This window comes from Tenrec ecaudatus, chromosome 16 (assembly GCF_050624435.1).
Source record: "Tenrec ecaudatus isolate mTenEca1 chromosome 16, mTenEca1.hap1, whole genome shotgun sequence".
In the NCBI taxonomy this organism is placed as follows: domain Eukaryota; kingdom Metazoa; phylum Chordata; class Mammalia; order Afrosoricida; family Tenrecidae; genus Tenrec; species Tenrec ecaudatus.
Genome location: NC_134545.1, coordinates 45,943,997 through 45,957,186, shown reverse-complemented (window position 1 = coordinate 45,957,186; position 13,190 = coordinate 45,943,997). Strand labels below are relative to the sequence as shown.

The following is a 13,190-nucleotide window of genomic DNA, read 5'->3' as shown; positions in this document are numbered from 1 at the left end:
CTAGATTTGGTGGAAATGAGTAGTAACTGCTAAAGAGTGGCTTCTTTTGGGGGATGATAAGCAAAATGAGTGTGGTGATGGGTCCACTACTCTGTGAACATCCTTAAATAGGTGAACTGTATGGCATGTGAGTTATTTTCAATAAAGGTGTATAAAACAAAAAAGAACATACATGCGGCCATGGCACTGAGAGACTGGAACAGCTGTGATGGCTGGAGCACAAAGACTAGGAGAGAAAAGGAAGGTCCCTATGAATCTTCTGTGACAGGCTACAGAGCGGATTTTATCTTGAAAGTGACATGGAGCATTTATGAATACTAAATAATAGCTTTCATATAAACAGCACTCTTTGTCCAGAAGCACGGCTGTGAAGGACCGGTGAGGACAGCATAGAAATAACTAGAAAAATAATCACTCACTGCCACTGAATCGATTCTAAAGCCTAGCAACCCTATATTAGGTTTACAAAGCTGTAAATCTTCACAGGACCAGATAGGTTCATTTTTCTCCCACAGAGTAGCTGGTGGATTTGAACCACCAACCTTTCAATTAACAGCTACATGAAAGCACTACCAGGTCTCCAGAGAATATAATAGATAGGGGAAAATGCTATTTTTATTTAGAGAACAGATAGACTGAACAAATTATGAAAGTGATAGTAGAGAGGTTGAAGAAACAGGAGAACTAATTTTCCTGAGTTAGCAGAAGGGCAATGGGACCTAAAACATATAAATTCCAAACCTATTAGGTCTATTCACCTCTTTTCAGGAAAAAAAATTACTCAACGTCCTACTGACAATTTAAAACTTGTGTGTGATAGCTCATAATCCAGGATAAAGTCTAAGTGTCTGCTTTTGCAGGCCCCCTGGCGAGAGTATGGTTCACTGTGGGGATCACTGTGGGGATCACTGTGGGGATCACTAGAAGGACTGAAGTTGAGCTTAGTTTACAGAGGAGAACAGTAAGTGGGAAACGTTCCCACTAGTGACATGTGTTTTCTCTGAGACTGAGCGATGTAGACAGAAGAAGAAAGCATTGAAGGAAAAAAAGATGACATTCAGAACATCCCCTAAAGGAAATGGAAAAGGAAGCAAATTAGGGACATAAAGGGTGTCTGAATACTATTTGAGAGCTCAGATAAAGCTGAAAACCAAGAGCAGAAGATTATATAAATGTCTCCAGGAGTACTGTAAGCATGCATAAAAGGGACAGCTGAACTTTACTTGAGTAAAGATTTATAGGACAAATTAAGCAGAACAAGAAGACAGAAAGGAACTTGAAGATGTTTTAGAGACAAAAAGGGATCTGACTGGGGAGAAAATTACATGGCCAAAGACTGAGAGAGTTCAATAAAGAGGAATTCACTGCCATCAGGTCAATTCTGATTCAGTGTGACCTTATAGGACAAAGTTGAAATACCCCTTTGGGTTTTCAAGACTGTTGAGTAGAAAGCCTCATCTTTCTCTCATGGAGAGGCTGGTGGTTTCAAACGGCTGATCTTGTAAAGAGCAGCACAACACGTACCACACTATACCACCAGAGCTCCTTAGTAGAGATGAGGAACAGCTATAATCAAAATGAAATATATCTAAAATAATTATTTTCATTGTACTATCATTACCAGACTACCAATAGTCATCTCCAACCATTCCCTTCTCTTAAAAATTCAATCTTTTTAAGACAACTGATTCTATTTTCACGACTTTTATAATTACTGCTGACTCTCTATTCCCAATGCTACCAATGCTACAGTGTGTCTCTACTTAACAGTTCTACCCTGTACGATGTGTCGCTATGAGCCAGAATCAACTCAGTCACAGAGTTTTATTATGGTTATATCAATCTGCTTCAGAAGTTTCCCACCATTTATCAAAGCTCTAACTTCTCTGTGTGGTGACAAAGATTCTCATGATCTCAAAAGACAATCCAAATTCACAACTACTGTGTTGATGCAAATTTGTAGCAACCCTGTAGGGCAGAGTAGAATGGCCCTGTGGATTTGAGATTTTAACAATCTTTACCAGAGTAGAAAGCCTTGTCTTTCTTCTGTGGAGTGGCTGGTGGTTTCACACTGCTGGCCTGTGATTAGCAGCCCAATGCCTAACCCACTACACTACCTGTGCTCCTCCCACAATCTAGTCAAGGCTTAATTTTACTCTCTAATCAAATAAAATCACTCACATTTTGTCACAGAGACCTTATGCTTTCTTGTCTGTTTGGAAAATTACCTAAAATTCCTTTACTCATGTCTACCACTATTCAAGTCCCAATTCATATGTTACTTTAACCACTCTGGTAGAAATGACCTCCTCTCTCTTTCACTTCCTATAAAACTTTGCCTATACTTTTCGTAGAGTGTTTGTTCTTCTTGTCAGGTGTCATTGAGCTGGTTCCCATTCAAAGCAACACCAGACAATTCATTCTGTTTAAAAGTCCCACTGTCATCACACACACCCCACTGCCCCCACCCCAATCCACTAGCATAATTTCCTTATCCAGGGACTGGATCCTCCTGATAACAGGCTTGCCATCTTTGCTTCCAAAGAGCATTAGGGCTATACTTCTTCCAAAACACATCTGTTTATTCTTCTGGCATCAAAGCCAAACTCATTGCAGATCAATTCTGACTCATAGTGACTCTATAAGGCAGAGAACGATTCCCTAAGGTTTCCTCCAATATCCTTCTTCTTTATGGGTGTGGAAAGCCTTATATTTCTCCTGCAGAGCAGCTGGTGAGTTTTGAACTGCTAACCTTGGGGGTTAGATGTCCAATGCTTAGCCCACAGTGTTATCAGGACTTCTTATTCTTCCCAATATTCCATGGTATTTGCACATGCATATGAAATGATTCAAATGACCATGGCTTAGATCAGACACACTAGTCTTTAAAGTGTGATCTTTGCTCTTTAACCCTTTAAAGAGATGCTTAGCAAAAGATTTGTACAAAGCAGTATGTCATTTGATTTCTTTATGGTTCCTTTCATGAGTATTGATTGTGGATCAAGTAAAACAAAATCCTTGACAATGTCAATCTTTTCTGTTTCTCGTGGTATTGTTTTTGGTTCAGCTGTGAAGATTTTTGGTTCCTTTATGTTGAGATATAACCTATCTGAAGGCTGTTGCCTTTGGTCTTCAAGTCTTCCAAGTTCTCTCTGCTCTCAGTACTTAAGTCTTCTCTTAAAGCAAGCAAGGTCATATCATCTGCACATTACAGGTTGTTAATGAAATGGTTCAATCCTGATACCGTGTTCTGCATATACGCCAACTTCTCAAGATTATTTGCTCAACATACAGGCTGAATAAATATCATGCAAGGAGAGAACCCTAATGTAGACCTTTCTTGATTTTAAACCACATAATATTCCCTTGTTCTGTCAGAATGATTGCTTCTTGGTTCATATACATATATATGAGGGTCATATAAAGGTCCCTCATGAGCACAATTAAATGCTCTGTAATTTAAATTCTTCCAATATCCATAATTTATTATGACCCACATAATCAAATGCCTTTGCAAAGTCACCAAAACATCTTTCTGACATTCTCTGCTTTCAGCCAAGATTCATCTAACATCAGCAACGATCCCCCTCTTGCATGTCCTCTTGTGAATATGACTTGAACTTCAAGATGTTCTCTGTGAATGTACTGCTGCAACTGTTCAATATAGTCTGCAAAATTTCATTTGCATGTGGGATTAATGAAACTGATGATTTCTGCAATGTGCTGGGTCATCACACTTTCCACATATTTTATCATTATTTCTCTCACTTAAGTCACCTATTAATATGCCAAGACCCATTTCTTACATTTAACTTTTTATCTTTAGTGACTAGAATGAAGCAAACTCTCAAAAAGAAAAAATCCAGTAAATTAATAAATCATAGATGCATAAACTACTTTGGAAAATGACACTGCAGGGCAGTGAATTATTTAATGCGATTCTTCTAGCCCCAAACTCTAATTCCTGCATCTTTCCTTGTATGGGTCTGGTAAGAATGTGGGGTAAATACTGATAGGATTCACCTGTGAGGAATTGTGAACAGGATTCCCTGGAGTGTCATCCTGCTAAGTATAAAATGAGCCGTCTAAGAAGCAGGAGGAGGGATCTCATTACCAGCAAGAGCCAGAAATGGAGCAGTCCTCTGGACCCAGGATCCCTGTGCAGTGAACCTCCGGATCCAGAAGACAGCTACATCATTAGAGGGGCAGGAGCTAAAGCATGGGACAGGCTGATGGACTTCCCAACCCACGGAGCAAGTTGAGTGCTTTTGTGCAGAAGGCTGGCTTGTAGAATGAGGTGCTTAGGGGCACTTAATTGGATAAACTGGACTTGCTGACCCACAGAAGTGGAGCTGACTGGCTTCAGACTGAGGCCTCCTGGAGTTGAGTGACTCAGAGCAATTAATTCAGAGAGCTGGACTTAATCCACAGCGCTTCAGCGGAACTCCTTTTGGTTGAGGTTTACAATAGAGTGGCCTGCCCTAGGGGCCTTTGTTAACACACTTGATAGGACTTTGTAACAAGTCCTGATAAACAAATCAAAGCTGAGCATTTTTCAATTGCATGACAACTTGACTTCCTTAATAAACCCTTTGATTATGAATTCCGTCATTAGAATACAAATAGGCTATCTGAACAGCTAACATGGCAAAATACACATAATTGGGGAAAGTTTTCTTACAGTACTCAAATTTGGATAGGTGTCTTTTTTCATGTAATATTAAAATATGAGCTAATTCAGAAACACTTTTTCAAAAGACCTACTTCAGAAACGATCCAGAGAAACCAAAAAAGGAGTCAAAAGATTAGAATTAATCCCTACAACAAATAAGATGATTTAGAGGGGCAGAGGAACCAAAGGTCATGAAGGAGATGACTTCAAATGTAGGAACATTGATAAAAACCCATTATTCTTCATCTTTGTTCTTGAGGAATCCTCAAAAATTAGACTAAATCTTTTCATCTCTCAAAAGCAGTTGTATTAGGTGACTGCTAAATTTACTTATGAGCAAGAAAACTCTGCTAACCTGGCTTTAGATGGGTGTACTAAGTAAGAAAAACCTACTGTTGCTGTTTCCTTCGTTATTTTTACACTTAGAGCATAGACAATAAGATTAGGTATAATGAAATATTTCCTTATTACAGAAGTATCAGAGAACCATTATTAGAGAATCTATGGAATGTTCATTTTCCTTCTACCCCATCCTGCTCACCACCCCACCACCCTCCATTGGATTACATCAAAATAGCTTAATTGTAGTGCAGGCTGAAGGCAGGAGAATGAGCAAGATGAATCCTTAAACTTCCTTCCTTTAGTCTGATGATGCTATGATTGAGCTATTTCTCATATCCCAAAGATAGAAGTTTACAAGTGTAATTTATCCCCTGCATCTAAGCCTTGCACTGGTCTCCTTCTCAAATGCTAAAGTGGGTAATTCTATCTTCACATTAACTTACTGTTGAAGCAATTGAGTAAATGACAAAGGTTAAAGGCTATCTGCAGAAAATCTTTTTAACATACAGTTTATTAACTCTGAATTTCAGAGCCAAAAACTGCCGTGACAGAAGTGCCATATCTCATACAGAAAGGCACATTTTGTAACAAGGAAGAAGTGAGAAAAACAGAGCAGGCTATGGAACAAAATGGTTTTTAATCATGTCTGTACTCTCAGAGTGTTATTTTACACACATGGAAACTAAGGCGCTTTTTGAAGAAATTATCACTACATGGAAAATAAGAAAGCGATAAATAGAGATGTCCTAAGATTCTATATATCTAGGAACAAAATTTCTTACATAATATTTATGTTCCATTTTTAAATCTATTAGGTATGCACTAATGTATTTAGTTAAATTATCAGTTAAGTAACAGCATTAAAATTCTTTTAAAATAAATAAAATTCTTTATACACTTTTGACCTATGAAAAAAATATTAAGGTAGAATCTGAGTTTCTCTCAGGAAACAGAATTGATATACAATGACTAACACTGCCAAAAATTAGGGCTATTAAATTGTTTCATGACTTGCTCTGACATGCCCAAAAGTGGTAATAAATTATGCAGAAGGGTCCATTCTGAAGCATAGCTGTTTCTCCAATACTTCATAAAAGATTTAAGCTAAAGAAAAAAAAGGAAGAAAATTCAACAGCTGAAGACAACATCAGGCTATTTATAAGTCTTCTCCCTGTCCCCCAGACACCCTCACATGGGGGCTGTAAACAGCTAACTAAAATATCTTTGAGGCTCTCATATCCACACCCACTAACATAAGTAGAGCTGTACCCACAGTGAAACTTGACTTCAGTTTCCTCTAGCAAATATGTGCCTGCAATAGTAAACTGGAGTAAATGTAATAGAGATAAAACAATTGTTTTAGGTCATTTTTCTTTGTTTTTTAATTTTTATTTTTTAAAAATTCATACCTTTTTCTCCAACAAATGGTAGAGACCATGTGAAGACATCCATAAAATTGGGCAACCAGTAAGGATGTGGAGAACAATTAAACTGTCGAATATTCATCACATTATTTTCATACTTTAATACAGCAGCTGCAAGATAAGTTTGAATGTTGACTTAAGAATCTGTCTTTAATGTCAAAAGTATAAAACACATAAAAATAGAAAAATATCATTTTTAGGGAGAGGGGAGTTGAGGAGTGAGTGGAATTGGGGATGGAATAGGGAAATACAAACTAATTTTCCGTAATAATAAACTTTTCAAATAAAAATATACTTCTATAGAGTGATAGGCAGATTTTCACTCATTAATAATGAAATTTCCAGATTCTCTCTAGAATGTTCATTTTGATATAATCCAATGATGAACATGCATTTTATTAAATCCAAAATTGTGAAAATACAAATTTTAGAGTAAACACAGAATGGCAATGAGCAATTTTCTAGGTTTAAAAGCGCAAACAAATTGGAGGTATTTTAGAGGGTCTTTTCAGCTGTGGGCAACCTGAAAAGGATAGCTGTAAGGTAATCAAGCAAAATAAATACCAATTTTAAATATTTTTTTCTAGATCAATTTGCTTCGTTTAAGATGAGAAGTCAGGTGAAGCTACTACAAAGAGTATTTTACTTCATTTAGGGGAAAAATCCCATTAAAACACCAAAAGAGAAAACATTATAGCTAAGTAACCCAAAGCTAGCATATATTCACCTAGTGTTTTAACATGTTAATATAATTAATATCTTAAAGTAGCTAACATAGATTTTAGTCATGTTTATACTAAATTTTATGGAACACTGGGTTAGATGGGCCAGATTCCAATCTATGTACTGAACATACTAGCCATGCAATGATGAGTTAATTATTTAACAAATCTGTTTCTCGTTTTTAAATAGGTAACTAATATATCAAACCTGGAAGCCTCAGAAGTTTAAGATCAGTGAATGAATGTCATGTTAAAGTACATAAGATTATAAAATGTCTTGTAGGTATTATAATTATAGCAACTGTGGTTACATATGAGGGCCTTCAAAATTTTGTAGAATGGAAATAAAAAATAATGGAAATTTCCCACAAACTAATTGATGCCCCTTTGTATGTATACTCATTCTATGAGTATGGAAAAATAGATGCAAAGTCTAAAATCTGGCTAATAAAGTCAAAATAATCATGCTACATGTTACTATTTACTAACTTAACTTCAAAAGTTCAGAAAAATGGGATTGAAAGGTAACGGAATTTTTCAACAAATGTTTTGAAGTCCCTCGTACATGTAATGTTCCCATGTGAAATAAAGTATTTTAAATGTAGACTTAGAAACCATGGACTTGGGTTGACACTTATGTTATTTAGTATGGGGGACATGGTGGGGTTGAAGAAGAGACTAGAAAATTGCCTTAAGAATGGAATGAAACACTACAAACATCCATACAATGTAATCACTCATATTATTAACATCATTTACATCCAGATTCAGAAATACCAAGAGACACTTGATGTTGACAAGATAGAATTAATAGTTTAAGTTTCTTTTCTAATGATTAACAAAACAATTCCTTAACTTCCTGACAAAGGACAACCAGTAAAATAATGAACTGGCACCAAACACGGACTCCTTTAATACTGACGTGGGGAGATAACTATTGAAGAATTCTAGCATTGGGAGGAAGTTAAATGCAGTATTTGTTTCTGTTTTCTGGAATGGACATAGAATTCGACATATTTATCCTCAAAAAATAAAGGATAAAGGACATCATTCGTTATCTTTATAGAAATTTCAAAACCAAAATAAAATTTAAAAGCTCACTTAAGTATTGGCATAAACCACAGCTTCACAGATAACAGTTTCTCAAGATGAGCACCTCACTTTACTTCAGTGCTACCAGCATTTTGATAATTAACCTTCTAGAAATTCTTGCAGCATTTTCGATATCAAAGTTTTTATCCAGTCTGCTACTGTTTGATATCAAGGCAAATGTTTTAACTATAACATCCCATCATGCAAAAACACTCTCTTTTGAACTTAACACCATGACCATTTTTAGCAGTGACCTCATTCTCTCTCTAAATGTACTTTTAAACGTCTTCAACCTTCTGTTCTTTCTTTCTGGCACATCCACTTCTGTCTGACCCTGGAAGTTATGGCAACTGAATTCCAGACATGTCAAGACAGAATAAGGGCTGGCTTCTTAATTTCCTCTTCTGAAAATGTGAACTTCGAAATATACCCAATCTCATTTTCAATGTCCTTGGCACACACTCAACTAAGTTAAGATCCTTTGGGATGTATCACTGAACAAGCTATGTTCAAAGTTAAATGAAATCCTATTATTGTAGACAAACCAACTTTGAAAGGAGAGGATATGGAAACCACTGAAGCAAAAGATAAAGAAAGAGAGAGTGAGAAGCACCAAGGAGAATGAGCAGTGAAAAGAACAGGAAGGAAGCATGTTTCCCTCAAAGGAGGTCGAGAGTGGATTAATCAAAGAGCTCAGACACAGTTTGTCATGGGGAGAGGCTCACAAAGGAAAGAGGTCTTAAGAGAACCTGGATCAGAGAACGTAACACAAGAAACATGATAAACTAAACAGGTAGACAGTGCAAATAACTAAAGTGGTCATAGCAACGACAGTTTTATACAAACAAGAAAATATTCTCGATTATAAAGAGAAAGAAGATTTAAGAAAGTAAAGTTTGAGAAAAATCAAAGTTGGTTTTACTTTAAATACTCAAGAGCATTCTTGTACAAGAAAACTTCTGTGAATGACAAGTTGTGGAATGGTTACATGACTTAATTCTTCACATTTTGGATTGTATCTCTTTTTCTCTCCCCTCCCTTATATCTTATAACTTTTTATACTAAGATTTGGATAGATAGCACTTCAAACAATACCCCTTTACTACTATTGTTTCTAAAAAAATAAGTCAATTAAAATGCTAAGTTTCTTAACAATTTTTTTATCAACAACATCTTACCTTTATTATTGTAGACATCTAAGTAATTAGGTGCCGAAAAAATTGTTATTAATGAAGGGAACCCTGTAGTTTGACTTTTTCTGTACATTCTATAGCTGCAAAACAAATAGCTTAATATGCATCGTAAAGCATCAATCATGGTTACTAAGTTTGATTTGTATTTAAGGTGTTAATTTGGGTCAGGGAAACAAAACTCTTACCCTGCATCTTGAGCTTCATGAGCTCTAATAATCGATAACAAATTATTGTTTTGCAAAAATTCACATACTGCTGGATAGCTGTAGGGGGAAAAAAAGTAAATTAAATAAAACAATGTTTTTCTATATAAAGTATATGCTATTTTCAGAACTAAAATGTGATTAATCTTGGACATTTTTCCTTACTTATAAAAATAAGAACATCCTCGAACTGTATTGTGACTAAAATGTTCCTGTGATTTTTCATTTCCAAAATCTTCAGCGGGATCAGACCACAGCAAGTCACACATTGGTCCAAACGCAGGTGGCTCCTTGAATCTGTCTAACTGAGAAAGAAAAGAAACAAAGAACCGAAGTAACTCATCGAAAAGCAGGGAGAGAACGGACATGGGAAAGTGCTACCAACTCTGATAATATCCACAATATATTGCTCTGAATGATTAGAAAACATTTCCATACATTATCAATATATAAAAACTTATCAATATTTAACCTAGGCAGCAAAGAGAAGTCTGAAGCTTCGAGTCTCTATTCAACAAAATACTACATACAGGGAACAATCTTGGAGCTACAGTATATACTCACTCTCCTAATATCATCCAGTGTGTGTATTTCTGGTGAAAGTCCACCATGAACACAAAGAAACTGTTGATTTAAAAGTGCAGCAAGAGGCAGGCTATCAAAAGCTTCCATGCAAGCTTCATAGACTCTTTCTGAATACTTAATTTTACCTAGAAAAGTAAAAAACAAATTTTAATAGTTGAAAATTACATTGATCGACCTGGAAATATAAAATCCGTAAAACAAAGGCATGAAAACCTGGAGACAGGGAAAACACACTAGTTGTAGCATGGGTGACTAGATGAGTACAGACAGGCAGGAAGAGGGAGTTGAAATTTTTCTGTATTACAACTATACTGATGAACAACTATTATGAGAAGGCTTCAAAACGTACATGGACTATGTACTTAAAACGCAATGACATTTTTCCGCAAACTTTTTGAAGCTCCAATATATGTATCTGTTAAACTTACACACTTGAACAACACACAAAATGAATTTTACTATTCTCACTGTCCTTGAATCAATGCCAAATCACAGTGACTCTATAGACAGGGCAGAACTGCTCCTGTGGCTTTCTGAGAATGTAATTCTTTCCTACTTTCATTGGGGGCTCTTACATCCCTTATCACAATCCATACATTCATCCAGTGTGTCAAGCACATTTGCACGTACGCCACCATCATCTTCAAAGCATTCTCTTCCCACTTGAGCCCCTGAACACCTCCCCATTTTTTGTTCCTCTCTCCCCCACCTGCCCTCCCTCATGAACCCTTGCTAAGTTACAGATTATTGTTTTCATATGGATTGTAACTCTTTACAAGAGTAAAATGCCCATATTTCAACTGTGGTCCTTTTGATTAGCAGTGCAACTCATGACCACGACACCACCAGGGCTCCTTTTAACTTCCCTGGACTACAGAGAGCTTCCCTTCTCAGAATCCACAAGAGTAATGTTAACAGTCTTATGAAGACAAAATATTTGCTCTTACAACAACTAGTACAATAGTGTATCAGGGACGTGGGAAGAGTGGGGGATTTGGGAAGCAAACAATGAATGCAAGAGGGGAGGAAGGTGCAGAACTGATTGTGATGATATATATACAAATGGAATTGTTATGATACGTGAATATTATATCAAGAAAAACACTGAGAAAAGAAAAAAATAAAGAAACCAAACTTGACCAATGGCTACCATGGGTGAAGGATGATGAGTTTTTGTTTAAGGGGCTTTGACTTTGTTAATTTAGGTGGTTGAATAATTTGGGGGAAAAAATCAATAATGGTTGTACAACATGAAGAGTATATAATCAGTGGCACTGAATTATACATGTAGAAGGTGATGAATTGAAGAATGTCTTTTGTGTACATGTTTTGTCACAATTAAAAACAATTATACAGATAACAATGAGCACAGAAAGATGAAAATGTTCAAAAATTGATTATAGTAATGGTTGTACAACTCTTCCTGATATGGTTGAATAAGTGCCAAATAAAACTGTCAAAACAAAACAATATCTGCTCTTTCTAAATTGATTTTAAGTATGTAGCAGATAAGTAAAAAGTATCCTTGCATATCTATCTAGAAAAGATATGAGAGATAAACAATCTGGAGGAGAAAACAACAGGACTGATGGTTCTGGGGGGACACGGGAGAGGAGGAGGCGGGGAAAAGGAATTGGGCGTTAACAAACCCAGGGAAAGAGAACAATAAGTGATCTAAAATTGATGGCAAGGAGGGTATCAGATGCCTGTCAGGGCATGATCAAAGGCAATGTAACCAAGAGGAATTACTGAAACCCAAATGAAGGCTGAACATGATAGGGGGGCAAGAGGAGAGTAAAAAGAAATAGAGGAAAGAACTAGGAGGCAAAGGACATTTATAAAGGTGTAAATACAGGTATGTACATATATAAATATATTTATATATGATGATGGGGAAATAGATCTATGTACAAATATTTAAAGGTTTAGTATTAAGGTAGTAGATGGACATTGGGCCCCTATTCAAGTACTCCCTCAATGCAAGTACACGTTGTTCTATTAACCTGGCATTCCATGATGCTCACCTTCCTGACATGATTGCTGAAGACAAAGTGGGTACATAAGCAAATGTGGTGAAGAAAGCTGATGGTGCCTGACTATCAAAAGATATAGTGTCTGGGGTCTTAAAGATAAACATCTTCAAGTGGCCATCTAGCTGAGAAGCAACAACGCCCACATGGAAGCACACCAGCCTGTGTGATCACGAGGTGTTGAAGGGATTAGGTATCAAAGACCCAGAACAAATAATCCTATCATTGTGAATGAGGGGGAGTGCAGAGTGGAGACCCAAAGTCCATCTGTAGGCAAATGAACATCCACTTACGGAAGGGTCTTCGGAGGAAGAGACGAGCCAGTCAGGGTGCAGTATAGCATCAATGAAACATACAACTTTCCTCTAGTTCTTTAATGCTTCCTCCCCTCTACTATCATGACCCCAATTCTATTTTATAAATCTGGCTAGACCAGAGTATGTACATGGGTATAGATAGGAACTGGAAACACAGGGAACCCATGACAGATAAACCCCTCAGGACCAATATTGAGAGTAGCCATACCAGGAGAGGGTAAGGGGAAGGTGGGGGGACATAGAGGTAACCGATTACAATGATCTATCTATAACCCCCTCCCAGAAGGATGGACAACAGAAAAGTAGGTGAAGGGAGACATCAGTCAGTGTAAGACATGAAAAAAAATAATAATTTACTAATTATCAAGGGTTCATGAGGGAGGGAGGGAGGGATGGAGGGAGGGAGGGAGGGAGGGAAAATGAGAAGCTGATACCAAGGGCTTAAGTAGAAAGAAAATGTTTTGAAAATGATGATGGCAACAAATGTACAAATGTGCTTTACACAATGGATGGATTTATGGATTGTGATAAGAGTTGTATGAGACCCAATAAAATGATTTAAAAAAAATTTTTAAAGGTAAGTAAAAAGAAAATTGCTAAAATTAAAAAG

The 13,190-nt window shown here is 36.6% G+C and overlaps 1 protein-coding gene across 5 annotated transcripts in view; it reads right to left on the bottom strand.

Annotated features, from left to right (window-relative positions):
* The window catches only part of PPP3CB (protein phosphatase 3 catalytic subunit beta), a 62,218-nt gene that overhangs the window by 19,967 nt on the left and 29,061 nt on the right, over nt 1–13,190 (bottom strand). For 3 of the 5 annotated variants that reach the window (XM_075534837.1, XM_075534838.1, XM_075534841.1), the window contains exons 5-10: nt 10,213–10,358; nt 9,814–9,953; nt 9,631–9,708; nt 9,431–9,525; nt 6,424–6,549; nt 173–226 (exon numbers count right to left, since the gene is read on the bottom strand). In XM_075534837.1, coding sequence (XP_075390952.1) covers nt 173–226; nt 6,424–6,549; nt 9,431–9,525; nt 9,631–9,708; nt 9,814–9,953; nt 10,213–10,358 — 639 coding nt within the window. The remainder of the gene's footprint in view (nt 1–172; nt 227–6,423; nt 6,550–9,430; nt 9,526–9,630; nt 9,709–9,813; nt 9,954–10,212; nt 10,359–13,190) is intronic. The other 2 variants (XM_075534839.1, XM_075534840.1) reach the window with 1 other exon arrangement.